A 27,898-nucleotide genomic window follows, 5' to 3' on the forward strand; every position below is an offset into this window, starting at 1 on the left:
GAAATGGATGAGTAAAAGGGGTTTATTTATTTAGACTTTCAACAAAACTTTGACAGAATCCCGCACTGGGGGATTTGAAATCTTGCAACATACACTGGTTATGCACAAGGACACCAGAACTCATGTGTGTTTAATAGATCTACTGAGATGTGGCAGATAGCAAAGGATTATCTGGGTTAGCTGATGTGAGAGGCTGGAGGGAGCTGCAGAGGGAATTCACTGCTCACAGAGACCGGCTGTTGATAAACAGGAGTTCACACACGCCACAGAGATCATCTGACCTGCTCCTGTGTATCACCAAACTCACTATCATCTATAACCCTGCTGGAGAAAGCCCCTTGTGTCACTGGGCAGCTCAATAACAACAGCTTTAAACACTCAGGGACAAAAGAAACAACTACAGGTCTGAAGTGCAGTGTGCTGAACCAATGTGATGTTATTATGGCATTAAGTATCAGTGGATGGGGCAGCTCTGCTCTAAACAGTGTCTCACTGGAGCCTCTGAGCTGGAAAAATAAACACACAAGTTGGACAAAGGGAACAACCCCCACATTCGTGGGGTTCTTACAGCCATTCCACCCAGCACTGAGTCCCCCTGTGACTCCTGCAGAAGATCAGAATGGGAATTATATACCTGCAATTGGAGACTTTCCAGATGTGCCCCCACATGTAGTCTCTACAGAGAGCAAAACCCTGCATGGGGCAGGAACACATCGAGGGGCAGGCACACCTCTGCAGGATGAGCTTTGGGGAAGAAGGTCTGGGTGATGGCAGATCAGGGGAAGGGAGGTGGAGGGCTGGGGTGAACCTGCAGGGAGACCTAGTCCAGGTGAAGGACAGCAAAGCTGAGGGATGAGGGCAGTTGGCAAAGACTGGAGCTCAACTCTTCCTCACCAAAGTGCTGGCCAGGAAGGCCAAGGCCATGGAGGAGGTGACATATGGCCTTGGCCTCCTTGGGCAGGGAAAGCCAGATTCACATGTCAGGGAAAGCCATCATCACACCCATTAGCAGGTTCAGCACAGCTGGAGGGGCATGGATTATCTCCCCAGGCAGCCTGAAACCTGAGGCAGGGCTCTGCTCACCTTATTGCAGCCAAGAGAAAGAGAGCAAACTCCAGCTCCAGCAGGAAGCCTCCAGTGGCTGGAGACCTGTGGGCTGAGATGATTTTGCACAGCCTCAAGATAGATCTAATCTATCAGGACGGACCCATTTGCTGGCAGCTCCTCCTGGTGCTCGAAGGGAGGATGTGCACACCAGACCCCTCCCGGCCAGCCCTCCCCATCTGCAGGAGGCTTTGGGGCCAGCGGGAGAAAGTCTGGGAAGCGCAGAGAACACAAGCAGCCAGCCTGCCCAGACGAGGCTTCCCATATGCTGCAGGGTTCTAAGCATCCCTGATCCACGGGATGAAGGAATATCGGCCAACAAACTCGACCCTGAGCTCCTCAGAAGCAAGACAGGGACTGACTGCTCCTGTCAGGAGTGGAAAGGTCACTGTCTGGACCATCCACAATGCCAGGCATCTCCAGGGTGTCCAAGAAAAGGGAAATAAGGCCAAGCTAAGTATTTGTGCTCTGTACAAATGGACTTTGACTTACATGATGCTCTGCCAGAGTGCAGAGATGGCAGTGAGCACCATCTCCCAGCACAGGGGGTGAAGCTACCACCGGGTCACTCCTCAGCCATGCAGAGCAGTGAGAGCTCCTTTGCTCTCGTGCTTCCAGACAGGTTTCCCACCTCCTGACTCGTGCTGTCAGGTAGATGTCTCCTGCAGAGCCTTCAGTTTGTCATTCCCTTGTCCCACGCTGCTGTGGGTGAGCACTGACATCTCACTGCAGCAATGCTCAGAGCAGGGGCAACAGGAAACTCCTCTAGACTTCTGCCAAAAGCAGCTCCTAAAGCCCCCAAACGTTGCTCAGGGCTCTTGTTCCAACCAGCAGCCCTCAGGACGCTGTCACACATCCTAACCAGTCCCCTCCTGTCCCCACGCAGCCAGGTACCTTCCCAGGCACACAGCCTGACACTCAGTGATGCCAGGCAGATCCCCACTGCTCCTCACTGCTCCTCCAGCCTCTGTCTCACCAGCAAGGGCTTTCTGTTTCCTTGCAGGTCACAGAAACCAGTGGCATGGTCTGACCCACGAGTGCTTCCCAGCCCCACTCCCACTGTAGATGAAGATTTTATACCACAGCTTACACAGCACCCGTGTGTCTGATGTTAAATGGACTAAGAACTGCACTTTATATCAGGTCTGCTTAAACATGATTAGAAACCTGGGTAGATTTCCTGCTTTGAGTGATCATAAAGGGTGCAGGGAAGGCAGAGTGAGAGCTTCTGCTTGTGCAGAAGGCTGGCTGGAGACCCGATGAAAGGAAATCGGGAATTGTGGAGGTTTCTGTAAGGAGGCCTCGTGCAGCTGACAGTGCTGGGGCTCAGGAATTGATGCTGGGGAGGCAGCCAGGCCCCCCATCAGCCAGCCTGCTCATCCCAGGACAGAAGGTTACCAAGCCCATGTCCCAGGGAAGTGCCTCAGCTCTCACCATCTGCAGCAAACCAGCGAAATTTGGGAGGATCCCTCTGGCTGCTGACGTGTCTCATCTCCGTGCTGTGAAAGGGCACTCAGGTTTTGCTGAGCTGGATGGAGGCTGTTGGAGACATCACTTCCCTTCTCCAGTGCCTGAATTCACTGAGGACATGCCAGCAGCCTGCCAGATCAATGTTAAAATTTGCCAAGATATCAGCATCACCTGGGGCTGCCAGGGCTTGCCTGAACCACACACACAGTGTTTTTAGGCCATTAGTACCCATTCTCCTCTTCCTCTCCCCCACAAGAGGCTTCAAGCTCTGTCCAAACTCCCTCCATGCTCCTGCCACCTCCTTCTTTAACTCCTGGGTGAGCAGCAGCATCTCTGCCCCTAATTACAGGCAGGTTGGATTTAAAAATAATAAAAACCTCAACCCAAAAATGAAGCCCAGAGCACTGAATTTGCAGGCACTGTTAGAATAGCACCTTGGGGCTGTGAAATGACACTTTACATGGGAAAGGTCAAGTGCTGTACACAAGGCACACTGCCTTGTTCCAAAGGATCCCACAGCAACAGGACAGACACGGGGTCAGAACCAGGGCCTCACCACCCTCACAGGGGAGAATTTCTTCCTAATATCCAATCTAAATCTATCCTCTTCCAGCTTAAAGCCATTTCACCTTGTCTTGTCATTCCACCAGTACCTGACCTAAAGTCCTCCATGGGATGTCACTTCTCAGTTTGTTAGAGGCACTCTGCCCTTTTCCCAAAAGCATCTGGCAGCTCCAATAGGAGGACACAGTGAAGGGCAGAATGGTCCCATGCTCCAGCCTGACCTGCTTCCTTAGAGGATGGCACCAAGGTCAAGGGGGGGGCACAGGACCCAAAACCCAGTGGGTCACCCAGCACCTGGGAGGAGATTTGAAAAAAATCATATTTTCAAGCACAAGAAGGTTTTCTTTTCCAGTGAATTGCTTCAAATGGCACTCTGCAGATACATCTTTCCTCCTCCATGTTTTACTTTCACAGAGAAAACAAGGAATCACCAGCAATCAGCATCTCCAGTGTGGTGCACACCAGACCAGGATGTGTCCTGGGAAATGCATCTCCCTCCCGGGTAGGACATGGGTGTTGCTAATGCTGCAATTTGCTCTGCTGTACAAATCTCATCTATCAAGAAGGAACTGGAATGGGGGGAAGTAAGTTATTATCTCCTCGTAATGATCTAGCAGATACTTGATGGGCTCTGTCGAGCTACAGAGCTCTCACTGGGTGCATGGAGCTGGCAGGATTCTGCTGAGGATATGTCCACATAGGATCTTGCTGGGCAGAAAGGCAGGAGAGATGGCTCCAAACAGGAGAGGTGAGTCTGAACCACCCCTGAAGTGATATCCACACCGTCCCCCTCCAGCTGTAACAACAACGAGGAGTCAGGGACCAAAGGTATCACAGCCAACAGGCCCCAAATACCTGCTCTGCCCTGTGAGATGGACAGAAATAAAGAAAACTTCTCCACAAGCCCTGCTAAACCTTTACCCCCCCCCTCCACAGTTTTTCAGGAACAAATGGACAGCTTCACCTTAGCTCTCCCTTGCAGATATTGGCTCACACATAAAGGCCAGGGCACCTGCAAAGCATTGTCTGGACAATCCATTCCCCACTCCAGAGCCTCCCCACAACCTGTGTAGGATTTCCACAGCTCCCAGCTCCCACGGAGTCAGAAAAGGGGGAACAGCTTCCAACTCCACCAGCCTGTGGGACAAAATCCACTACTTTCCTCCCAACACATCTGCTCTGAAACCATCAAGACACAGTTGCTCGTTGTGTCATTATCCCCATGCTCATCCCAAGTGCCATGCACACACGCCACACATGAGATGGGCTCCAGCAGCTCCCCCTCTGGCCCCTGTCCTGGTCAAGGGGGATCCCAGGCTTTTTCATCTCTTCACCTCAGTAACAAGTGCATTTTACCCTCTCTACAAGTGGCCAAGACCCAGCTTCAGGCTCTTTAAGCAGTGATATCCAGGGTTTGGAGGTGACCTGTCCAGGGTTTGGAGTTCTCCTTCAGCTTGGCAGTGGCTCAAGACCTCTCCATGACTGGCAGCCCAGGAGCTGGGGAAGGCCTGGGAAGGCTCAGAGGAGCTTCCACAAAGGTGCAGAGGCACTTGGCCACTAGCACTAATCCTCAAGGCCTTGAGCACCATCTCCTGGTCATTCCTGGATTCAGTGGCAGCTGAACCTCGTGCTTCCTCCGTGTCGCCATCCCTGAAAAGCTTGGGGGGACAAACCACATGTGGGAGCCCTTCAAGACACGTGCAACACTTCAGCAGGGTCATATGCTTGCTGCTACACACACACACACACAAAATGTCATGAGCTCCCCCAAGCCCCTCTCCTGGGAGCTCTGCTGCTCCCTGTTCCTTCCAAGTTATAATGGGAACAAACTCTCCCACTGGCACAGCCACCTTGGCACGCTCCTGTGCCACCATCTCTGCCTGGTGGCAGTGAGCAGCCAGCACAAGATGCTGCTGGAAAACTCCAATCTGTTCATGTCCCGTGGCTCTGGGCAGCAGGACACAACAGTACACTGTTCACGTGGGGTCCCAGGCTCTGAGATCCGGCGGGATCAGCGCTCCCTGTGTAAATATTGCAGTGGCACAGTTCAACCTTCTGGCACGAAGGAAAGGAAGATAAATGCTACCAGTCCCCTCAGAGCCACAGGAACCCTGCATCTATCTAATTGCACTTCATAATGGATTCAGCAAACCATTAATTATCAGATTATATTTTAGGAAGCTGCAGATAAAAAAGCTTTATGAAATTTAGCCTTAAAGGGGCTGGTGTGCTGCAATGAAGCTGTTGCATCTTGCTGGCACCAGAGAAGCAAACTTTGCAGTGGGCACCAGAATGCATTTTACAAGGCAGTGCCCCCCGTGTAGCAGGGGAATGTCCACTTGCAGTCACAGCAGCTATCCCACACTCAAATACTTTCATTAGTGCCAAGCCACTGTCACCAGTAATGAGGGACCCTGGCATGCAGGCACAACTCCTTCTCCTTTTTCAGTATGTTCCTGGTGAATTAAGAGGGTGGTAGGACATCTCAGGGCTGTTTGCTTGCAGAGAGGATGGGGATCCCCAGATCTGCCTTGGACCCTCCTTCCTAACAGACAGTTACAGCAAAAATATGGATGGGATCAGAACCTGTGCTGCACAAGGTGCTACCTAAACAGCACTGAAGTCATTTAGCCCAGTTCCCAGGAAGTCCCTGCTGGAGAAGAGACCCAACGGTCAGATCTGTGCTGGAGGAGGTCTCTGGCTGCACATCAGTCAGTACAGGTGAGAGCAGAAGACACAAAGCAGCCCTCACACACCCTGCAGACAAGATACCTGTGACTACATCACTGATTCAGCCATAAAAATCTCCATCCTAAATTCTCAGGACAGCTTTTTTTTTTTCCTTCCCATACCCATACACCCCAGTTTTGTCCTGCACTAGTCCCCTCCCCTCCCTTCACAGCAGCAGAGGGTCACACCCAATTCCCATTCTTTTCCTCCGCTTTATTTCTCACCTGGGAGACACAGGTGGTCCAGCTCACCTGAGCTGGCAGCTGCTTAATGCAGGGAGACTTCCCAGGCATTGAATGTCTATGAACCTCTCCTGTCCCTGGTCATTCTGTGCTTGCTGCCTGCCTGGGATTGCCTTCCCAGAGAAGGCCTGGATCTCTGAGCTGGAGCAGCACACTGAGCTCCTGAACAAGTCCAGGGGATAGCAAATGGCAGTTGGAGCCCCCCCCACTGTCTCCTGCTTGGTTTCTTCACAAATCACAGTTACTCTGTCATCAAACAAGTCCTCCTTAGTCACTGCCACCTGCTCAGAGCCACTTTGGCTCACATGGGATTCAGGCAACATCAAAAAGACTTGGGAGCCAACGAGCTGGGTGCCATCAAAAGAGATGATGTGCTCTGCTGCTCCTTGCTTCGACGTCAGAATCACCTGTGTGGAAGGAAGATGGTGCAAGAGTCAGACATGTACAGCACCACTTTCCCCAGGATCCCTTTGCTGCCCACCCTTTCCCCAGCCTCAGCTCAGGTAATAACATTTAGCTCCACGCCACAGGTCTGCAATTACAACAGGCATGAGACTAATGGGAAACGCCAAACCACACACGCCAGTGATGCAAGAGAAGATAGGAGAGTAATTTGAATATTTCTCTCCACAAAATTGCTATAATTTAGCTCCACAAGCAGCTGTAGACAGTAAACACTCTGTGATTATCCACTGGAGGAATGCCATCCCAGGGAATCTTGCACACTGGGTTCTCTCATCCAAGGAACTGTTCTCCACTGATGGCTGAGATTTTGAAGAGGAAGGGGCTGGGTTCAAACCTAGCACTGGGCCTCCAACAGAACAGCTGTAGTCTCATGGGGTGTCATCGAGGTGTTAACAGCCTGTGAGTAGCCAGACACCTCTGCATACCCTGCCAATCCCCCTCCTTGGCTCCTGAAAGCCAGGATCGAGCTGCTTCCCCTCCAGCAAGACCTCCTCATGCCAGCACAGAAATGCCAGAGGGCTGTGGCTGGGGGTTAACATCACAGAGCCCTCTAAAAATGGGGGATCATTCCAACCCAGACTGCTCCAGGATTCTGTGATTCAGCTCCAGGGGCATCATGACAGCAAGAACCGTGTAGAAAGCAAAAGTAACAGGGGAATTATGCTCAGCAGATACAAGACCTGATCCTCCTCCCACAGGACAAGCACTTACACCTGACTCTGTTTCTTAATTGTACCTGAGGAGCTGGACACAGCTGAATCCCTGATCCTTGTCTCAGGTCTCCTTTTGGTGTGAATTCTTGTTCCCTTGTAGCAATGTGCTCCCACACACGCTCCCTCCAAGGCATGCCATTTGCAACATGATTATTTTTAATTCCTACACCTCTTGGTAGCTGGAAACTTGGGTAAATGAGATATGCAGCCCTTCACAGTCACAGCCCATCTCTCCCCGTGGACCTGCCTTTTCCCTATGGACTCTGCCTCCTCTGTCCAAGTTATCCCTCTGCCAACCCCAAACTGCTGCACATGGCCTGGAGAGACATCCTGGTGCAGGAGCAGACAACAGCAACCTTTGCATATGAGACCAACTCCTGGCTGCACCAGCTCACCTGGTAAGTCTTGTCACAGATTCCAAAGGCTTTGCCCCAGTGTGGGTCACCATGTGGTGCTCCAGGAGTGATGGGGCACTGCAGATTTTGGAGCAGGTAGGCCAGGGCTGGTATTCCCAGGAAGGTGCTTCATGGACATGCTTGCAATGTTCCTGCAGGGTGGCAAAGCTCATCTGGCACTTCTTGCAGCTGTAGGGATCTTCAGTGTCTGCCACCCAGAAACACAGTACAAACCACAGAGGGCAAAGAAATCAAGGGAAAAGAAGACTTAAGAGACAGTCAAAAAAAGGGAGGGACATTTTACTTTCCAGGTGGAAACTAGAACTGGAGTTTGGGCTTCACATATAGGTTTTACTGTTCCTGCATACCAACAGCTTTTCCATGGTGAGCTCCCAGCAGCCTGTTTGCCATTATTTTTGAGATAACCCTACTCATAGCATCAAACCATTAAAGTCTCACTTTTCCACACCTGCACAGGGAGGATTAAATTAGCACCCACCTCAGGTATCCAGAGGTACTACACACTTTCACAATGGTGTTTCTCATGTTCAAAATGCATTGCCCAACTGCATCACACTCGTGGAAGTGGGAAATAGAGCCAAGGACATTTTTTACATGGGCACATCAATACATTCTCTGTGCCCATGAGCTGGAAGAGCCCTGCCTCAGCCCTGGGAGCACATGGCACTGAGTGCAGGGGCAGGAGCAGCAGAGGCATGAAAAATATGTGGAATTCAGCCAGAGGGAAGGGCAGGAGAAACTAGGATAACCAGAGGAAGGATGCATCACTGGAGTCTAGGTGTGATGGGACAGAGAGGAACTACTCAAGAGAAAAACAAGGAAGATGGAGGAGAGGAGGACTGCGTGGCTAATCTGAGGAGCTGGATAAGGGCAAAGTGGGAAGCTGCAGGCCAAACCCATGCAGGTGAAGGAGGTCTGGGAGTAGCCCAATGCACAGAAGGCCCCCAAAGGATGGAGAAGCAGCCAGGAGGCAAAGAGAGGAACAGGGCACAAAGGGGTAGATGGAGCAAGCCGAGCCCATGGCTGGGCTCCTGTGGGGAAGCTCACCCTCAGCCTGCTCCCTCTTGCTGTGGTAGGCAAGGGCCAAGGCCTGCATGAAGGCCACCAGGCAGTGCTTGCACAGGAAGGGCCTGTCCCCCGGGTGCAGCTGCAGGTGGTTCTTCAGCGTGGGGTTTGCCACAAACCTGGCCCCACACTCCTGGCAGGAGAAGGGCTTCTCATCCAAGTGTTCTGTCAGCTTGTGCTACTGCATCCCTGGGGAGGCAGGCAGGACACCAGCGTGGCACTAGTGGGACCTGATGCCAGCCTTGCCTCACCCTGCTGCAGAGGCACCACTCCAACATACTGCTGGGTCCACCAGCCCACCAGTGACACCAAGGCCCACTGGTGTCCTCCAGCCTGGAGCCCACCAGGACATTGTGAGCTGCCCTGGGGAGGGCAAAGAGACTCAGCTCCTCTTACTTGTCCTGCTAAAGCAGCCAGGAACTGGAACAGCTTGGTTATTTTTGGAGGCTTTTAAATTTGCCAGTAGCCCCACTTTTCCTTGATGAGCCATGTGGAAAACCAATTAGGGAAGAACTAATCAGAAAGTGGTTGTGCTCAGTGGGGCAGGAGAAATGAGCTGAGCTGCGTTTCTCACACATGGCACTCACAGAGCTGCAGGGAGGAGGAGGAAGTTTCAGACTATCACTTTACAATACTGTCCAAACTTCTGCCTAAACATCCTGCTCCCACCAACCCTACACCTGAGGCATGAGCAAACTCTCTTCCACAGATGTCACACGCCACAGGGAGCCGCTTCTTCTTTTCCTTGGCCATCCCCACCCACCCCGTGGACCTCCAGCTGATGATTTTCCAGCTCCTTCTTGGTCAGTTTGACCTGGCTGCACTCTTTACACTGGATCTGCTTTCCTCTGGACACCTGACAGCGTTTCATGTGCACTTTCAGGCAGCAGCAGAAGTGGAAGGTCTTACCACAGGCTTTGCAGACAGAACTCTTCTTGGACTAAGCTTTGTCTTGGGATTCCTTTGCTTCTTTGGCACCAGCTCCTCCTGCCTCCTGTCCTTATCTTTGTCCAGAGATCTAACTTGGGATCCACTGTTCACCTTCCACTTCCTGATCCCGGGTTTCTCCCCACTTCTCTCAGTCAAGAGACCTATGGAAATAGCAATTACTGGTTTGGTGGTGACTAGTAGGAGTGGGTACCTGCCCCTCAGTCTCATATCTCCTGAATGCTCCTACGCAGAGGCAATCAGACACTCTGCCCATTGCAATGGTGCCACATGGCCCTGCCCAAAAGTGGCTCTCGTCGTGCGTGGTAAGATGCATAAGGAGTGATCCTTGAATTTCTCCACCACACATACCAGGGCCAGATTTTCCTAAAAGCTTGCTCTCCTCAAACTGTTGCTTCCAAGCATTTGCCTCCTGCTCAGACACATGAAGTTACAGCCATGCTTAAATGTTTGCAGACCTGAGCCTCAGATATGATACTGCCTAAATCTGCCACTGAGAGTGGATATCCAGCCCTTAATTACGAGAAATCTCAGAAACACTTCACAAACACAAACTCTTTGAAAGGGAACAGATAATCTTACTATGACCCTTTTGAGTCTTCTGCTTGGGGCCCTGAGGTATTTTAAATCACTCATTATGTTCATTTCTTACAAAGCTTAATGCTTTCCCTGTCCCTGTAACACCATCATCTCAAAAAGCACAAGCTGGAAAATTCACCCAGGATCTCAATCTACAGAAAAAACCCACAGGGAATGTACGTATGGAAGAAATCAAAATACAAACAGATACATTTGTCTTCTTTGCTATAATGAGAACCAGGAAACTGTGTGACCATGGAAACCAGCACAGACTTTTCCCTTTGCCAAAGTACAGGAAATTCACCCTGTGCTTGCAAAACTTCATCTCTGCCTCCAACAGACCTGGAAATCTTAAGATGCCAAGTGGTGAACCATAACCTGTGAACACATCAAGGGAGAACTTACAGTAGACTGGAAGACTGGTTTCCAGTTTGTCCTGCTCTGCCAAGGTTGCCTTGACCTGTCACCTCTCAGGTTTCTTCCCACATCCCTGCAACCAACACTGTCAGTTTTTGTGACCCAAGTGAAGAAGGATAACTGTACTTTTTTTTTTAAACACAAGACCATGAAGAAGAAAAGCCTTTTCGTAGAGTTTTGACACATTTCTGAGACTGGAAAGTGAGACCCATCTTGACAAACGTGATCTCCCAAGAAGTGACTGTAGAGAGCACTGGAAAGCAGATGGCTGGAGAGGAGGTTATGGAGTTGGCTGAAAAAGCCAAACCCTGTCCTTGCATGCACCAGCTGCCAGCACTGACAGTGCTCCAACTACAGCAGGACCCCAAGGAGAAGCCAAGAGATTCCATGTTGTACCTCCACCAAAAGAATCAACTCATTACTTTGATAATGCTGAGCGTGGTTGGGAATGGATGCAGTTTCCTCCACAGGGCACTCCAAGTGCTTCAGCTCACCTAAATGAATTACCAGAAATTTTTGAGGGCTTTTTCGCAGCAGAGATGCAAAACCTGTTGTTTTCAAGTGGAAATGAGACCGTTCACATCTCCATGTGGCACATACACTCTCAGAAACATAAGGTCTCCTCAGCTTCCAGAGGAAGCTCACACTGCTGAGACATGAGGCCCAGAGCTACCACTCATATCTCATGCCAAGAGCCACATGGCTATTGGTTCATTAAGTCACCTGCAACATTTGGGGCTGGTAAGCAGTGGTGTCAGAGCTGAGGAGCCTCAAAATTAAGATATTGAGGTTCAGTACAAAGATCTGTAGGATGCCAGAAAGAGGCTGGTACCTGGCAATCCTCCTCTGGACACTTCATCCAGAATAGATGCTTTTTGCCAAGTAAATACCATTTTCCAGGGGTTTTGTTTTTGATGTTGCTTCTTGCTTGATTTCGTCTCAACCTTGGCTTGACTCCCTGCAAAGACACTCAGTGACAGCAGTTCTGCTCTCTCTGATGTTGCTGCCAGAGAGGCAGGATCTGCCAGAGCCCTGGCAGCAGCTCCCCAGGCCCCTCTGGTCCCCACTGCAAGGTGTCCATGAGCTCGTGTGGGCTGCACATCCACAGACACATCAACTGCTGGCTGGCCTGTTCCACAGTCATCAGGGCATCAGCCCTGGCACAAGGCATAGCCACACAGGGTCAAGGGGAGTGGGACAAGTGCCTGCAGGATCAGAAGAAGACAGAATGAAAGGCAGATAAGAAAGAATCACCTTTTCTCTGGAAATCAGAGCTGGATTGGTGGCAGCTCTTGGTGGAGTTAGAAAAGAGGACCTAGATCTGAACTGGTTGTAGGACATCTCTCAGGAGTCCACTGAGGCAAGGAAGGGGAGCAGAGCATGTGCTGTCACCCTCCAAGCCCTACAGCTAAAACAGTCATTGAGATCCTAGATTTCTTCTACCTGTGCCCTGCTCCCAGACACCCAGTCCCACCTTCCAGCAACATTTCCTCACTACTCAAGACTGTGGGGACACCAACACCCCCAGGGTGCAAAGGGTGACCTGCCCCCAGCACAGGGGGCCAGGCTTTGTCTGTCCCTGCCAAACACAGAGTGAGGGTGAGTTTCAAAGCCACAAGGCTTAAAGACTGATGGCCCTGACCCATATTTTCAGACCAAGTCATTCAAATTTCTATCCCTAAAAAAAGAGGAGACATTAATAGCAACCTGCTTACTCTAACTCCCCAGCAATCTACTGGCATTTTCACACAAGGAAATAGGGATGGATTGAGCTGAACCAGTGCCTGTGCTTGGATAAAAACCACACTGTGCACATCCCAGTGGACTCCACAGCCCAAAAAATCTGGATGCACTCGGAAACACGATGCCATGAAAATGTATGTGAGCAAAGAGAATTAGCAAGTCACATTTGCATCTTTTCCAGGAGAATGCACACCTGCAGTTACCTTCCTGGACCTCTGTTATCCCTGTCATTAAAGCACCAAATCCAGTTCAGCATTTTTCCTTCAAATGCAAAGACACAATTGGGCTCAGCTGGAAAGCCTCCCACAGCTCAGGGCAGGGCTCACACGTGGTTACAGCTTTGCATTTGTTCTGGAGTTCATCAAATTGCTCTCTGTATGGGATGGTGGATGGTGGCACATGGCACACAGCACAGGAACAGACTCCATTTTGGTTTTATCCTGGGGGGGCCAGGCTACAGCTTGTCTTTGTTGGTTAAACCATTCCCTCTTCCACGCAATCTTTTACTGTTATTGTTGTGTTTATTGCAATTTCTTCAGTATATTGTGACTCCAATTTGTAATCCTCTTAGGATGTTTTTTTCCTCTGCTATCGAAAAGGGCGCTGTTTGAGTGGGCTTGGTCTTCCTGCTGGGTTTTAAAACTAGCACAGATCCTCACAGGGGAGCATTTGCTCTGTAAAGTGCATATGGAGCAAGGCCAAATTAAAGCATTCTAAGAAAATTAACTCAGAAAATAGTCTTTGACTGCAAACTGTGCCATCATGGTCATCTTTGCACATGACAAGTGTGCTCTGCCATGATCTTCCTGCAGCCTGTGAAAAATCCACATATAGAAAGGCAAGTGACTGTAATCTAAGTCCAAACTGATACAGATCCAACAGCACAGGAAGAGCCAATGAAACCCCACAGCTTAAGGATAATAATTCTGAAAAATAATCCAATATAGATACAAATTACAGAACTAAGCTGCTTAAATGCTTCCAGAGCAAGGTTTGGGGTGGAAAAATGCAAACACAGTTAAAGAACACCAGTATAGGGTCAGTTAGGGGCTCCACAACCCTTGTAACATACAAAACTTTGACATGGTGCATGTTACCAGCAGGAGAAACACACACTCCAGTGCCTGGAACCAGAGATCTCCCCTGCAAATCCTCCTGCAAGTACAACCCCAACACCTGGCCAGGGCATCAGGCCACCAGGACACTTGGTCCACCACCAAACTGTCACCCAGAACCATGTGTTAAAAGGTGAAGCCTGTGCTTCTCTTACACACAGGGCCCAGCTCCTGCATCATTGGCTGCAGGTCTGGGAAGGACTCATGGACACTGCACAGCACCTGGTAGATCTTCATGGTCAGGACACACTTCTCAGAGCTGCTTTCAAGGAGGCCTCTGAACTTTCCTTCTGAGCAGAAATACTCAGTAGCTGGAGAAATAATAAGAAGACAAGATCACCTGAAAGATTTTGGGCTGTGAAAGGTCAGGTTGGTCTGGGAGTGAGGGCACATCCTTCCTGATTCATCTCTACTGCTGGGAATCTGCTTTGAGAAACCAGAAAAGAAATCCCTTTCCATACACGTCTGTCCCTCCACTGATACACGTGCATGAGTTGAGAGAATTTCAGGGTTAAGAGAAGTTATAACAAAATAAATTCTCAGACTTTCTGTTTTGGTATTACCCCACTTTAAACCACCTTTGCATGGAAAAAGAGGTTGTTCCTCAACACCTGGCAACATTACCAGCTCACCTAACTCATAAACCTGTGCTTCATCAGGTCTCTTCATCACAACTCATATCTAATCTTAATCTGCCCTCTGTCATTTTAAGGCCAATTTCCCCTTGTCTTGTCACTTGCAAAAAGTCCCCCTCCAGCCTTCCTGCAGGCCCTCATTTATATAAAACACCCAATAAAGCATCCAACACACTCATTTCAGCAGAGAGGCACCTCCAACTTTGGAAGGCTTTCAATGCTTATGAGGGCCTGTCCACCCTTTGAGCCCCAAACCATGCCAGCTTCAAGAGCATCCCCTCATACCTCTTTCACTGCTTCTGTGAGCCAAGCCCTTGTCACCTGATCAGTTGATAAATAAAAGTGAGAACTGCCAAACAGATGAATCCAAGAAGGATTTTTTTCACCACTGAAGTTTCTAAATTGAAGAAGATGCACAGTTACACTTTTGTAGGAGAAACCAAACCCAAACCTTATAATTCATCCAAGACATCCGTGCACAATTTTTGTTTCTGTACTTCTGCCTTTTAATCATTCTGGTTCAGTACCAACAAGAACAATCCATGATTCTCACAGAACTACCTGGGAGAAAAACAGCTAAACACACACAGCATGGGGAGGAAAGATAAAGTCTCTGGGACCCAGAAGACACACAGTGCCGGGTAAGGAGAGAAAACTCTCTGGGATGGAGAAGGAGGCAATGGCAGGCTGGGGGAATAATAAAGGAAAGATTCTGAGCTATTATGAAAAGCTCCCTGAACAAAGACTTCTTGGAGACACGAGTCTGATCCCCAGCAAAGCCAAGGGAAATTCACAGATGAATTATTTCCCTCCTTCTCCCATCAGAATGCTTCTGATTTTATGACGCAAATTTGAGTTGTTATGAATGCACTCTCAGCTCTGCTGCCGTGCCAAGGTGAGCTCCAGAGCCAGAGTGTGCCCTGTGCCAGGTGCAGGACCTCCTCCTCACCATCAGCAGGACAGCATGGTGACACCAAAGGTGCCACCAGCGAATCCATCAGTCGCCGGGAAAATCAAATCACTCCCTCCCTCTTCATTCCCACGATAAGAAATATTTGTGCTTCTGTTTGTTCAAGCTGCAATTTGAGGAGATTCAGCTCTGTGTAATTAAGGAATGCTCCTCCTTGGAATGGGTATTACCACAAGATAATTAGCCATGCTGGGAGTCTGGTGTTTCAAGAAAGCAATCGTGCTTAACAAATGACAAAGCAAAGTGCCTGTCGGGAATGTTTGCTACAGAGGAAATTATCAGCATTATGAGCACAGTTTTGCTTTCTATTAAACACTCATTTACATTTCACTGCATGTTAATTTAGTTTTTAATTTTTATGTGACTTCAGAGCCTCTCGATGTGAATTGCTCAGGCTATGTCTAAACACACCCAAAGTTGGGAGACTGTCCCATCTCTCCTTTTTATTTACTTGATCAGACAAATGTCTGTTGCTTGTCATGATATCTGCCATGATGCCCAGCAGCCTGATGTGCCACAAGACTCTTCACAGCTCTACAGTACATTTATTTGCCTCTCATATGTTTTGGCCATTCCCTGCAGGACCTAAAACCTTTCCTCAAGTTATTCACTCACTCAGGTCTGTAACCTCTTATAGAAGTTCTCTCTCATTCAGGATGCAAACTTCAGACAGTTCTCCTACCTTTAACATAAAAGAAACTAATCCAACAGCTCCTCCTCCACTCTAATGAGCACCTGAACTCCTTAATTAGTTTCTCTCATTTCTAAAGATCAGTCCTTTTGTAGCCCAAACTCTGTTAGTGAACCTGTTGATGTATCCTCCCATCCAATTCACACCGAGCTGCCTCTGGATCCCTCAGTCTGAAGTCTGAGAAGAGGTACAAGAGCAGCATCTCCTGGGGAGCTCACACTGCATTGTGAAGTGGTCACTCTGAACTCTGCAACAACCTAAGCCATGAGACACCACGAATGAAAGGTTACCTGCTCTTCCTTTGTATCCAACTTTATTTCTTTTAGGTGATAATCTACTTCCAAATCCTCTGCCCCATCTCCCCACATTACAGAAACACCAAAAAGCCACAGAAGTTAAGCACTCAAAAAAAGAGAAAGGCTAGGTTAAAAAATTCCCCAGAAAAAAACCAGAGATTTACGAAGAGGCTTCACAAAACATCGTGTACTGATTTTCCAGCAAAGAAAATCAAACCTGCTCCACACACAGCTCAGACCAGGCACAGAAAGAACCCAGTTGCCCAGAAAAAAGGCTGTTACATGAGAAACTACCACTTATCTTGCTGAATAAATATGTAGCTAATGAGGCAGCGACTGTGAGAAGAAAAAGGAAAGCCTCATCTTCATGAACCCTTGGAGGACTAGATCCCATCCCTGCCAGCCCAGAGCTCCAGTGCAACACTGGCTGAATCAGGTAAGACGAAACCTTCAGAGGTGGCTGCTAATTCCATGTTCTTTTTCCCAGTCCCTGAGATACCAGAGATCCCACCTGCACATGGGCTATGGGCCTGCCATTTTAATCAATTTTTCTGGAATAACTAAACACTTTTCCATTGGCCTGAGGGGAGAGGGTAGAATTAAACAAATAAACCAAACCTGAAAACCAGGAAAGCTGTTAAGATCAAGTCTACGCTTGGCAACTTCTGCCTTGTTTTCCTGTGCCACAGCAGGACAGAGCTCTGCCCCCCTCCTTACCAGAGTGCTCCCCAAATACATCTGTTATTCAGTGGGAAACTGTGGCCTGAAACAAGAGCATGAAGGGATCCCATAGAGAGAGAAGGATTTGGTATTCAGGGCAGGGTTTGGAGGCTCTGCAGCAAACGGAGCACACAGTGACTGACAAGGATGAAAAGAAACATGGAATAACACTGCTCCTCCACCAAAGGAGGCAGAAGCCCTGCAGCACATGATGATGCAACTACAGGCTGTATCCTGTGCCCAAGGAGCAGAATTACGATGGCAGAATGGTTTTGGTTATTACTGGGGGGTTCTGTTTGTTTTTTAAAATGGGAAGGGAAGCAAAAAATGGCTGAATTTTAACTACCTGATTCCACGAAGACAAAAAGAAGAGTGCAAGGAAAAGGTGCAGCCTTTAAAAGAAAGGCCATACTGCAACATGAACAGGCATATATGAAAATACTAATTTCCCCACTGCTGATGAAGCTGCCAGAGCTTGGTGCTCAGCTGTGCCTGTGCTCAGGGATGCTCCACTGGATCCAGTGAGGGACCAGGAGCAAGGTAGACCTTACTTGAGGGGATTATGAGCTGGGCAGAGGTTCTCAGCCCAGCTGTTGTGGCTCTGGTCAGGATCACTCAGACAGAAAGCAGAGATCATTCATGCCACTGAGCACAACCTTCCACTCACTATAATCCTGTGTCAGAGGAACTAACTGATGTGACAAACTAGGACAGGAGGTCTCAAGCTGCGTCCTGATTGCAGCTGTGAGGGCACCCTGTAAGTTCCAGCTGCACAGGGTACAGCCAGCTTCCCCCAAACACAAAGGAAAGCAAGTTATACACAGAACTTTGTCCTTTATGGCTTCTGCAAATCAGCACACATAGTGCAACTGCTTACATGAAAGGAGAGCAACAGTCCTCCCCACCAACTGCTGCCTTCAACACATAAAAAGTAACACCAAAACAGTTAGCCTTGCAGACAACTGTGTGGTAAGAGCCACAAAAAAAGATTTAAAGCTGGGGGTCAGCTGAAAGGGAAGCTGATGACCAGGAACTGGCAACCAGGTAGCAGAGTGGTTCTGCTCACACTCCCCTACAGAGCCTTCTCCATGCTCCCAAAAAGGCATTTTCGGGGCTAGGAGGAATCCCAGGCACCTCCTCTGCCCCAGGCTCCACTTGCAGGGGCAGTCTGACACGGATCCTGGTTTTGAGGTTGCCTTCACTGCTCAGCTGTCACTGTTCCCACAGTCCAGCACAGAAGGACCTGAGAGCACACAGGTGCTTTGCAGAAGGCAAATGAAACAGCCAGGTGAGGCAAACCACGGTACGACACTGCTTTGCATCCCACCCACATCCCACCTCGCCCACACTCTTTGCCTCATTCCAGATGGTTTTACCCACTTCTCCAAGGGGGTCAGGAATCCCTCTTCTGCTGCCTCCAAGAACTCCACGATGGGGCTCAGCTGTGTCACGCTCTGGATCAGCTCCTCCCTGCAGCCCAGCAAGCGAGCGGTCAGCGTCTCCTCCTCAGCTCTGTTCTCTGGGGGGAAAGGGATTCAGAAACACAAGAGAAGAAACAAGTCAGTCTGAAGGAACTGACAGGCTCCTGAAGCAAGGGAGACTCTGTGAAAGATCTAAGTGAATAGCAAAGCTCATCCCAAGCACAAGCAGCAGAGGAAAATCACTTTACTATTCTCTTTAAACTCTATGAAAGGAAAATGTCTGATTTATCTAACAGAGCACAAAGCCATAAAGCAAGCTGGAGGTTAACACCAGGTTTGCAAGGCCACTGCTTTGTGTCAGGCTCGAGTAAGAAAGAAGCCTTCAATCCCCAGCCTCAGCTGTGCTCTGACCCACACTAGCTGCCAGCCATCGATCCAGCCCTCCGGGCAGTGATGGGGAGAGCCCTGCACAGCTACACCTGCTGCTGCAGGCAGAAATGCCCCAGGATCTTGGCCAGCACGTGATAAACCTCCTGCATCCAAGGACACAGGGTTTCTCTGCTTTGCCTGTAAGATTACCCACTCAGTTTGCAAAGAGGCAGCACCCAATTTCCTACCTCCTTGCCGTGGGGCTTTTCCAGTGCCCTGTTCCCTCTCCAGCAGAGCTGCTCTCAGCCTGGAATTCATGTCTTGAAACAGCTTCAGAAAGGACAGGAGCGTCTGAGTGTCCAGGGGCCAAGTGTCCTGGGTGTCACTATCCTGGGTGTGAGTATCCCTGAGCCAAGCATGCTCCACTTTGCTCAGCAACTTCTTGAACAGTGACTGTTCCCCTGCCTTGGCGAGACAGGCAGCCAGAGCCTACAGCAGAACAGAAATGCAAGAAGACTTGGATAACAGAGTGAACTGCCCTATACAAACACACATAACAAGCAGAACCCCGAGGTTTTGTTCAGGGGACAAAATTAAACAGAAAAAAACCCCCAAACAACCCCACATAGACACACGCTACTGAACCCAAGCTCCAGCCCTGGGAAGGAAGGCAGCAAGCCCTGCTGCCAGCCCTTACCTGTACAGCAAATCCCACAAACTGGAGCTGGTTCCAGCACCAAACCTCTCTTCATGTCTTCCCCAAATAGCCACAGGCCAATAAGTGTAAGGGACCTGATAAACCATGGATTATAACCACTACTTTGGAAGGCCAAGGCTGGGGCAAGGGATACGGGGTCTCATTGCAGAACAAGGAGGGATCACGTACATAGAAAGCAGAGAGTATTTCAAACAGGACTTTCAGGAATCTCCAACCTCAATCACAGTGGAGTTTTGTCTCCTAGAGAGAGCTCTGGAGAGGAGGCACACAAACTCTTGAGTGCCAGGGGCTCCCAGCATGCCGGGCAATCAAACCCAGAGCTCCAAAATCTACTCCAGTGACCTGAAACAGCAACCAGAGGCAAACAAGCCTGTGCAGTTATGGAAATAAAAGGCAAAGAAATAAGCTGGAACTCTTGCTCCTATTTCCCCCAAGTCCTTTAGCGCTGTAAACATTGCCCCTGAAGACACACACTCCCCAGCTCTCCAGGAGAGATGCCAGCCTTTAGGAGCAGGCAAGCCTTTACTGGAGACTCCAGGGATGCTATAAAGGTACCTTTGAAGTGGGGAGTTCAGCCCCGCTCCAGGGAGAACGGCCATTTTCTGCTGTCACTGTCATTTTTATTCCAGTGATAAAAAGACTGAATGCAACTGCTTGGGGCTGCGCCGGGGGAGGCTGGGCTGGCTTCCCCAGCAGGTGGGAATGCTCATGGATTTGGGGAGCAAGGCAGTGCAGTGACCCAGTGCAATGACTGTCCTCAGAGGGGAAACTGCCTGAGTCCCAGCTTCTCCCACTGGGTTTTCCTGCCCAACAGAGGCTGTGGACATGAAGGGCTCTGGTGTAAAGAAGAAAGGAGACGCCGCAGATGCGCTGGAGAACAAACTTAAAGGTGTTTTTTTTTTTTTAATGCAAACATTAATTTGTAATGAGACTTGATAACCAGATCATGTTTGTTCTCAAGGTTTGCATGCCTGGCCTCTTCCAGATCAAAACGAGCCTGTAAAACACAAAATACCTCCACTCTCACCATCCTGATCCTCCCGAATCCATGTTTGTACTAATATGGATGAAAAATAACTTGTCATTGTTGCAATATATTTTTTAATTTTGGGATTTTTTAAATTAAAATAGCACAGCATTGCTACCCAGAGCCCCAGGCAACATCCCTTCCACAGTGCATGGACTTGGTTAATGGAAATGACTTTTCAGTAACTGATCTGCTATTAATGGGCTCTTTCCAGAAGACTTTTCCTCAGACATGTTGCTCAGTGGGAACAACAGCCTTTTAGCATTGCTATGAAAGAGCACACAGTACATTTTATACTTACTTTGAAGCACTAACAATTCCAAAAGATCCTGGAAAAAATGGAGAAATACTGATCCTAGGTGGAATCCCAGCTTCCACTTAGTCATAATATGCCCCCACATCCATCAGGCTTTCACTGCCTGGGATGCTGCAAAACCCTTCCTGGCCAAGTTGGCACAAATTAGCACACATCCAGCTTCCAGATGGGAGCAAGAGGGAAACTGAGTCACCAAGACCTGGCTTAAGCTTAAGCTGTGCCACCAAACAGGCTCCATGGTGACTGAGAAGTTTGGTCCCAGTTGAGGATGTCAGTTCTGGAGGCCACAACACTCCCAGCTCACACACCACCTCGATGGTCACACACCATGGAACAGCCCCCCCAGTTCATCTCAGGCCTTCCCATGCCCACGGCAGCCCCAAGGCAACCTCTGAACAGGAATCTCTGCAGGTAAGGGCCCAGGAGGTAGCTCTCCACATCTTCCATGTTTTTCCAGAGAGAACCTCAACCAGATGGGCAAACAATGTACATCCCCCCAGGCAAGGTGCAGTGGCCCATAACTGAGACTAACGAGGGATGTGAGGAGAGAGGGAGGGCAGGGCAGTCACTAGCCCAGCTGGCCACTAGCTCTTCCCTGCAGGTGGGAGACCAGGGTTATGGCTTTTCATGCCTTATCAATGCTCCTGCTCCCACCGTGAGAGCAACATCCCAGTAAAAGCCACTTTAGTGACTATTTCTGAGTGATCTCCTTCAAGCATTGGCTTTAGAGTGAATGCAAACCTCCAGAGGGTGGTGAGGAGGGATCTGCAAGAGGCAGGTTGAAAAGCAGCTGTTCAGGGTGGCAGAAGAAGCTGGCTCCCTTCAGACCTCTCCTGTGTGAGCAGAGGGACACTCAGGTACACCACAGGAGGCTGGGCACCATGGGGAAACTTCCAGAGCCACACCATCAGTGCCCTGTGAATGAACGCTGCTTTGGGTTTTATACTGTTAATTTTCAATGTGAAGAAGGTGAAAAAAATATTAAAAAGTCATTAGAAACCTGCACAGACTGGCAGGGTTGGTGCACAGACAGGCCCAGGACAGGCTCCACACACCTGGCTCTCAGAGAAGCTCCTTGGCTGTGACCCCACCATGAAGTCAATCAACTATCACTGTGCATACAATAATCAGAAAAAAACTGTGTTCCCACTCCTCCTTCAGAAACCCAAACTGCTTTTTTTTCAAGCCTGCATCTGTATGTGACTGATGAGGGAGACCCCATGAAGGCTCTGTGGACAATGCTGATCTCCTGCTTGCTCAACTCAACAGGAGCAAAAGCTCAGCCCAAACTTCTACACAAGAATAGAGTGGAAAAAAGTTCCCTAGCTCTGTCACCACGACAGGAAAAAAGCAAAACCCTCACAAGCTTTCACTGCTAATCAGGATGCAGAAGATAACAGGAAACTTCTTTCTTCTGCTGCATCCAGAAATCCCTGCAGCTGCAAATGAAGGACGACAACCAAGGATTGGACAGGCCCACAGGCAATGGAAACGATCCACAAGCACAGTGACATTTATTCTACGTGGGAGCATCAACGCTCCCCCACTTCATCTGAACCCAGCAGTACAGGGAACAAATGAGCTGTGCAATAATTTGAATTGAGTTTCTCTATGAGAGCACGGGAAGATAAGACTTGACACCAGCAAAGCTCTTCCACGCTTCCCCAAATTACTGCAATTTCAGTCTTGTTCTCATTTCCAAGCAGGTTTCATCCAAGCCGGAACCAAATTAGATAGGAATAGTTTATGCGAGATATACAGAGAAACTCTAAAGCAAAAACAAGCCCAAAAATCACATCTCCCTAAACTGAAAAGCAATTCATCTGCATTTTTCAGTTCAGGGAGCAGAACAGAACACCAAAATCAGAAGAGAAGCAACAGTTCTCACAAAAGCCAGCCTTGTACCACAAACCTTCTTGAGGAGAAAAGCCCACGACCAAACAAGTCTCCACTGGAAGCAGGAGGGAATAGGCAGGAGCAGCAGAGGGGAGCAGACAGGAGTGCTGCAGGGAACAAGGCACCACGCAGGGATGAGCTCACCAGCAACAGAAAAATAAAGAAGCATCCAACCCCAAATCCCAGAGAAACCAGAGGAGCCTGAACACCAGGACAGCCTTGCTGCCAACAGGCAGGCTTGCAAAACCCCCCTGAACCCTCACACTGCCCAGGCTTTGCTGCCCAAGGCACATCACTGCTTGCTCAGAGAGATCAGCCACCCCCAAAAGGCTCCCAAGCAGAAGCACCCGAGGGACAGGAGACCTCCCCTGCAGCAGGGCAAGCACACCCAGCAATGCTTTCTGCAAAGAAATAGCATCTCACCGGCTTCCAGACCTGCTTTTACTTGTCCCCAGCAACCCAAGACTTCAAGCAAATGACTAGCAAAAGGATACAAAGAAGGGGAGGGGAAAAAAAAGGAGAGAAAAAGAAAATCCATTGACATCTACCACTGGCACAGCCTCAGCCTGAATTACACATCCTAGCTGGGCTCTTAAGAGCTGAACTTGCACTTCAAGCATGACTTTAAAAACACACCGGTGTGCTTCCCCCCAAAGAGAACACCAGGCCCTTCTGGGAAAGAGCTGTTCTGTGTGCTGCAAACAGAGCCCAGACTCAGTGCTGGTGCCCAGAGGTCCCGCTGATCTCAGAGGGGAGCTCAGAGAGGGACAGATCTGGTTGAGTCCTTGCTTACAACAGGCTGCAGCCTGTTCCCCCACTGCCCTGGGGCTGACACTTTTCATGCTTGTCACAGCTGAGAAGTGATTTTTCGGGAAGGCTTAAAGAAAATCCATTTCTCATTTATTCAGCATTTATTTATAGCTGCAGAAAAATTGTCCAGCTACCGCTTTGCAGCCAGACACCCAAACCGGCTCTGAGCACCACAACCTCTCTACTTGGCTCCTGCTGCAACAGCTCTTTTGGGAGCACAAAGGGCCGCAAATGGGGCTGTGAACCTTCCCTGCTGGGTCTGAGGTGCTGAAGGAACATGAAACAGCAGTGACTGCAAAGCAACAGCAAGCACAGAAGCTGCAGCTCACCTGCCTGGGCACTCTGCTGGCACAGCTCTGCCCTGCTTCGAGCAGCAAGGGGGGCAGGAGACAGTGGTGGTGCTGCTGGCACGGGGGCATCGAGCTGCCAAATTCCTTCTGGCCACGCCCATCCCCACTGCACAGCACTCACCCCAGCTCTGCTCCTATTTTAAGGGTGGAGAACAGTAAAACCTTTAAACCTGACATATTTATCTGATCACGGCAACAAACAAATGTACAAAAAAATAATCCTTCTCTGAGCAGGGCATTCAGAGGTGCTTGTCAGCCCAGCCAGGCTTGGGCTTGCCACTGCAAATGGAAATCTGTCTCCTAAAGGCCACAAGATGTTACATTCAATAACATCAGAACCAGCAGCTAAGGGACTCGGGTTTCCCTCCATGAACATTTAAGGACTCAGCAGAAAACAATCCTTTGCTCCCCAGCTCAAGGGAATTCTCCTCCCTGCTGTCATACATGTTTTGGAGGTTTTTTTTCTAACAGACATAATGCCTTGGGCTTTTATAAGCAGAATGCCACCACAGCCAAAATGTTCTGCTGTTTCTGTGGTGGCTCTGAGCTGGGACAGCAGCTGGTATGTGGCTACCACTGCTCAGAGCCCAGAGTACTCTTCAGCACACCCCGAGCACCAGACTCAGCTATCCCCTCCAACAGAAACCAAGCATCATCCACCAGCTCTGACTGCTCTTAAAGCAGCACACTGCCAGGAGAAGCATCACAGGGCAGTACCTGGCACCCCCCTTCCACCCCCCATTCCACTGCCCCCTCAGCAGCTCTGCCATCCACAGAGTGCAGCAGAAGCTCCACAGCAAGACAGTGCCAACAGATTGGGAAATCTATACTGGGATCTCACATGTCAGTTGTTTACAAGTCGATGCAGTTCCTGAAGCAAATGCCATAAACAGGAGGAGAGAAATCTGTGCTGGAGCTCTCCTAAAACACAAGGATGTCTTCAGGGCAGGACATACTTTTTATCTGTGTGCATGAGCAGCTTGCACTTACAGATGCTTCTCTCCAGGGTGGTGCTCAGGTGAGCACATGGTACCCTTCAAACAACCAGGCACCAGTTTCCCATGCAACAGTTTCCTGAGCAAGGCACACTATCCTAGCCCTTAGCAGGATGGGCTAAGAAAAACTTGTCTCATTTATGGAAGTAAACACACCTACCTCCTTTTGAGAGGCATCAGTTTCTCTGCTCGAGTCTTTTCAGCACAGCCTGGGCATCAGAAAGGGCCTCAGAGAAAACACTTTCATATCCAAGAAAGAAATCCAGTTTACAGCTTTTGCTCTCTGCTGCTGTGCAATAGAAAAACAAGATGAGTTATTTGCTAATTGAAGGGATTCGCAGAAAGCACGATGTGACTGAAAGGCACCAGTTTGTAACCAGCACATTGGCTATAATAGGAAAACTGTGACTTACAAATCCCTTCTGAAGACATCACACAGCCTGGAGGGAAAACCAACGGTTTATTTAACACCAGTTATAAATGGAACATTTATTTTAAACCCAGTACAGCCTCTGTTTTCCTCCCATGCTGAACAGGAGTTTAAAGGATAAGGTAGCATTAGTAGGCAACTCTGTTCACTTGCTGTTAGACAGACTGACTGATCAGCCCCATCTCCTGCACAAACACAGGTCCCACCACATGGCAGATGCATTCACACACCTAGGCATGAAAAATTTTGCTCACTACAGCTCTGGCAAAATGGTGAGCGTGAAACAACTGCAAAAGCCAAAGGAAGAAAATCCCTGCAGAACAGGGTGTTGCTACCAACTCAGGGCAAACTAAAAAGATCCAACACTGAGAAAAAGATACCCCATTCCAGGAAAATGTGAGTCAATGTGTTGCCAACAGGAGGCAATGCTGTGCCCAGACCTGTGAAGTCTCACCCAAATCCCTCTGGAGGCTCAGCAAGCTCTGGAGGCTCTTCCACACAGCCACTTCACTCAGCATGGGCAGGCTGGTCAGGGCCAGAGCTTGAATCCTCCTGGAGGGACCTGGAGACATTCAACATCAAGTCCTCGTGAACCCAGGTGCAATTCACAGTAAGTTCCTGGCCAGGAGGAGAAACATCTGCTTCCATTTCTGCTTCTACAGGGCCAGGTAAAGGGAAAACTCTCTGAGTGAGAAGGATATCTGTTTTTTCTTCTTTGGGTTTTCCAGACTGGGGCAGGTTATTAGCTTCAGCTTTGTTTTCAGATGAATCTGCTGCCTGGCTGGAGACTCCTCTCAGTGTACCTGGTCCCGAGGAGAACAGCTTATGAGGTCCCTGAGGAGGCTTTTGCAACTAACAGCCACATCGAACATCTGCAGACTATCTGCCACGGAGATAACTTTGGTGCAATTGTGTTTCCCCAGTGGGAGTTTGCCACTGTACATCATCTCCAGCAAGAGTGCAAACTCCTCAGGCATCACCACAGAAGCATCAATGGAGATGCTGTCTGTACAGTCCAAGAGGGATTTAAACAGCAGGCTGGCAGCAGCCAAAACCACCTTGTGTGCTCTAAAATGCACGTCCCCAATAAAGATGGTGCAGTCACAGAAGTGCTGCTCCTTGCACAGGGTGTACAGCTGGGGCAGCAGCTGCTGGCTGTAACTGGGGAGCTCCATGGCACCCACTGGCCTCCTCTCACCATGGTGTCCACACTGCTCTCACAAAACCCAGCTAACGAGAAGGAAAGGGACTCTGTCAGCATTTTGCTCTGCAAGACAGAAGAGTAAATAAAAACTACTTTTTAGTTTACACATTCCAGTAGTTTACTGTGCTGCAGTTCTGTGGTTACAGCGAGATCCCCATTTTGAACTCACATTCCATGAATTCAGCAGTTTACCCTGAGACCTAAAGAACCTCGATAGTGTTCAAACCTCAGTGAGCAGATTTGGATTGAGTCCTGAGTCCCAGGAGCTTTAAAAAGAGAGCAGAGCCTCCCCAGTATGCCACACAGCTCATGGAGGTGTGAGTGCCCACCGGATCAGTGCCAGGCTGTGCCTGCAGCCAGGGGCTGGAGCTGATGCTGAATTCAGCAGCTGGTTTCTGAAAGGACAGGTGGGAAAGCAGCACAGGAAGACCTGTTCAGATCATCTATGAAACACAGAGGAGAATCTGAGAAGCTAGTTTTGATCTGCAAAGCACTAAGTGGTTTGGGACCAGTTCATTTTCTCCCTGCATCACTGGTAAGATGAGCAGGGCCATGTGAACATTAGAGATAGAGGTCTGCTTGCAGCCCAGGGCCTTCAGCACCCCCTTCTCAGCACACCACAGTCCCAACTCATCAATTTAAAAGTCTTTATTCCCAAGCTGTAATTTTTTTGCAGAAGTCCAGAGCCCTAAATCTCATCTACCAGAGCCTTCCTTTTACTTCCCTCCTCCCCACCCTGTTGCAGGAGGGAGAACATATAGGACATCTGCCAACAGAATTTTGTATCAGCGGGATACCTGGAGTTTTTATCTAAGCCAGACAAGATAAAGATGTCACTGCCTTGTCTACACACTTGGATGCCTAACACTAGTGCAGGCCACAAAACAGCATGAACACCAGAGAAAGAGCACCTGGATGGACACAATTTACATGACCTTCAACGCTTAACATCTTTGCACTCAGCTTCCTGCTCTCTTGCAGAGAACAGGACTAATATTGCCTGTCAGCAGGCCATGAGCTTTAAGGAGCACATACTCCACCTCGAAGCGCTGCCTCTCAGGAAAGCAGGCTCGGAGCAATTCCCAACACTCCAAGTCACAAGCAGACACTGGGCATAGGCTGAGCTGGCACCTTGCTTCTTCAAGGCACAAACCCCTCTGGAGCTCAGCCTTTGTGGGAAGTAGGACTTCCTGTCCACAGGCAGGCAGGACCCCAGCTGTCCTTCTGAGTGGCACTGCCTGTGGTGGCTGTGGGAAGACAGAAGAAGTCAAGAGGCATCACCTCATTCCAGAGGTACAGACAGCTGAGCAACTGGTTGGTGGATCCCAGCCACGCAGGAGAGCTCTCCTGAGTGGCCAAGAACTCCCACAGGCTCTAAAGATGAAGTGCTATGGAACACGTTTTTCAATCACCAGGTGAAGATCCCAGATGGTTTTGCCATCACCTCAAGGCAGAGGTGTCCTGCTCCCCATCTGGGCA

The 27,898-nt window shown here is 49.4% G+C and overlaps 1 protein-coding gene across 1 annotated transcript; it reads right to left on the reverse strand.

The window, feature by feature from the left end:
* ZBTB40 (zinc finger and BTB domain containing 40) lies at positions 1-27,555 on the reverse strand. The gene is given in 14 exon segments (XM_051786143.1): positions 1-6,517; positions 7,684-7,709; positions 7,712-7,891; positions 9,450-9,573; positions 9,679-9,860; positions 13,727-13,898; positions 18,260-18,402; positions 18,922-19,162; positions 24,946-24,973; positions 24,975-25,074; positions 25,670-25,737; positions 25,739-26,013; positions 26,016-26,482; positions 27,455-27,555. Coding segments are annotated over 13 exon segments (2,316 nt in total). The 5' UTR covers positions 26,391-26,482; positions 27,455-27,555; the 3' UTR covers positions 1-6,115.
* Between the last annotated feature and the right edge of the window lie 343 nt (positions 27,556-27,898).

This window comes from Manacus candei, unplaced genomic scaffold (assembly GCF_025592945.1).
Source record: "Manacus candei isolate 608988 ecotype Guabito, Panama unplaced genomic scaffold, ASM2559294v1 h1tg000022l, whole genome shotgun sequence".
Taxonomy (NCBI): Eukaryota; Metazoa; Chordata; class Aves; order Passeriformes; family Pipridae; genus Manacus; species Manacus candei.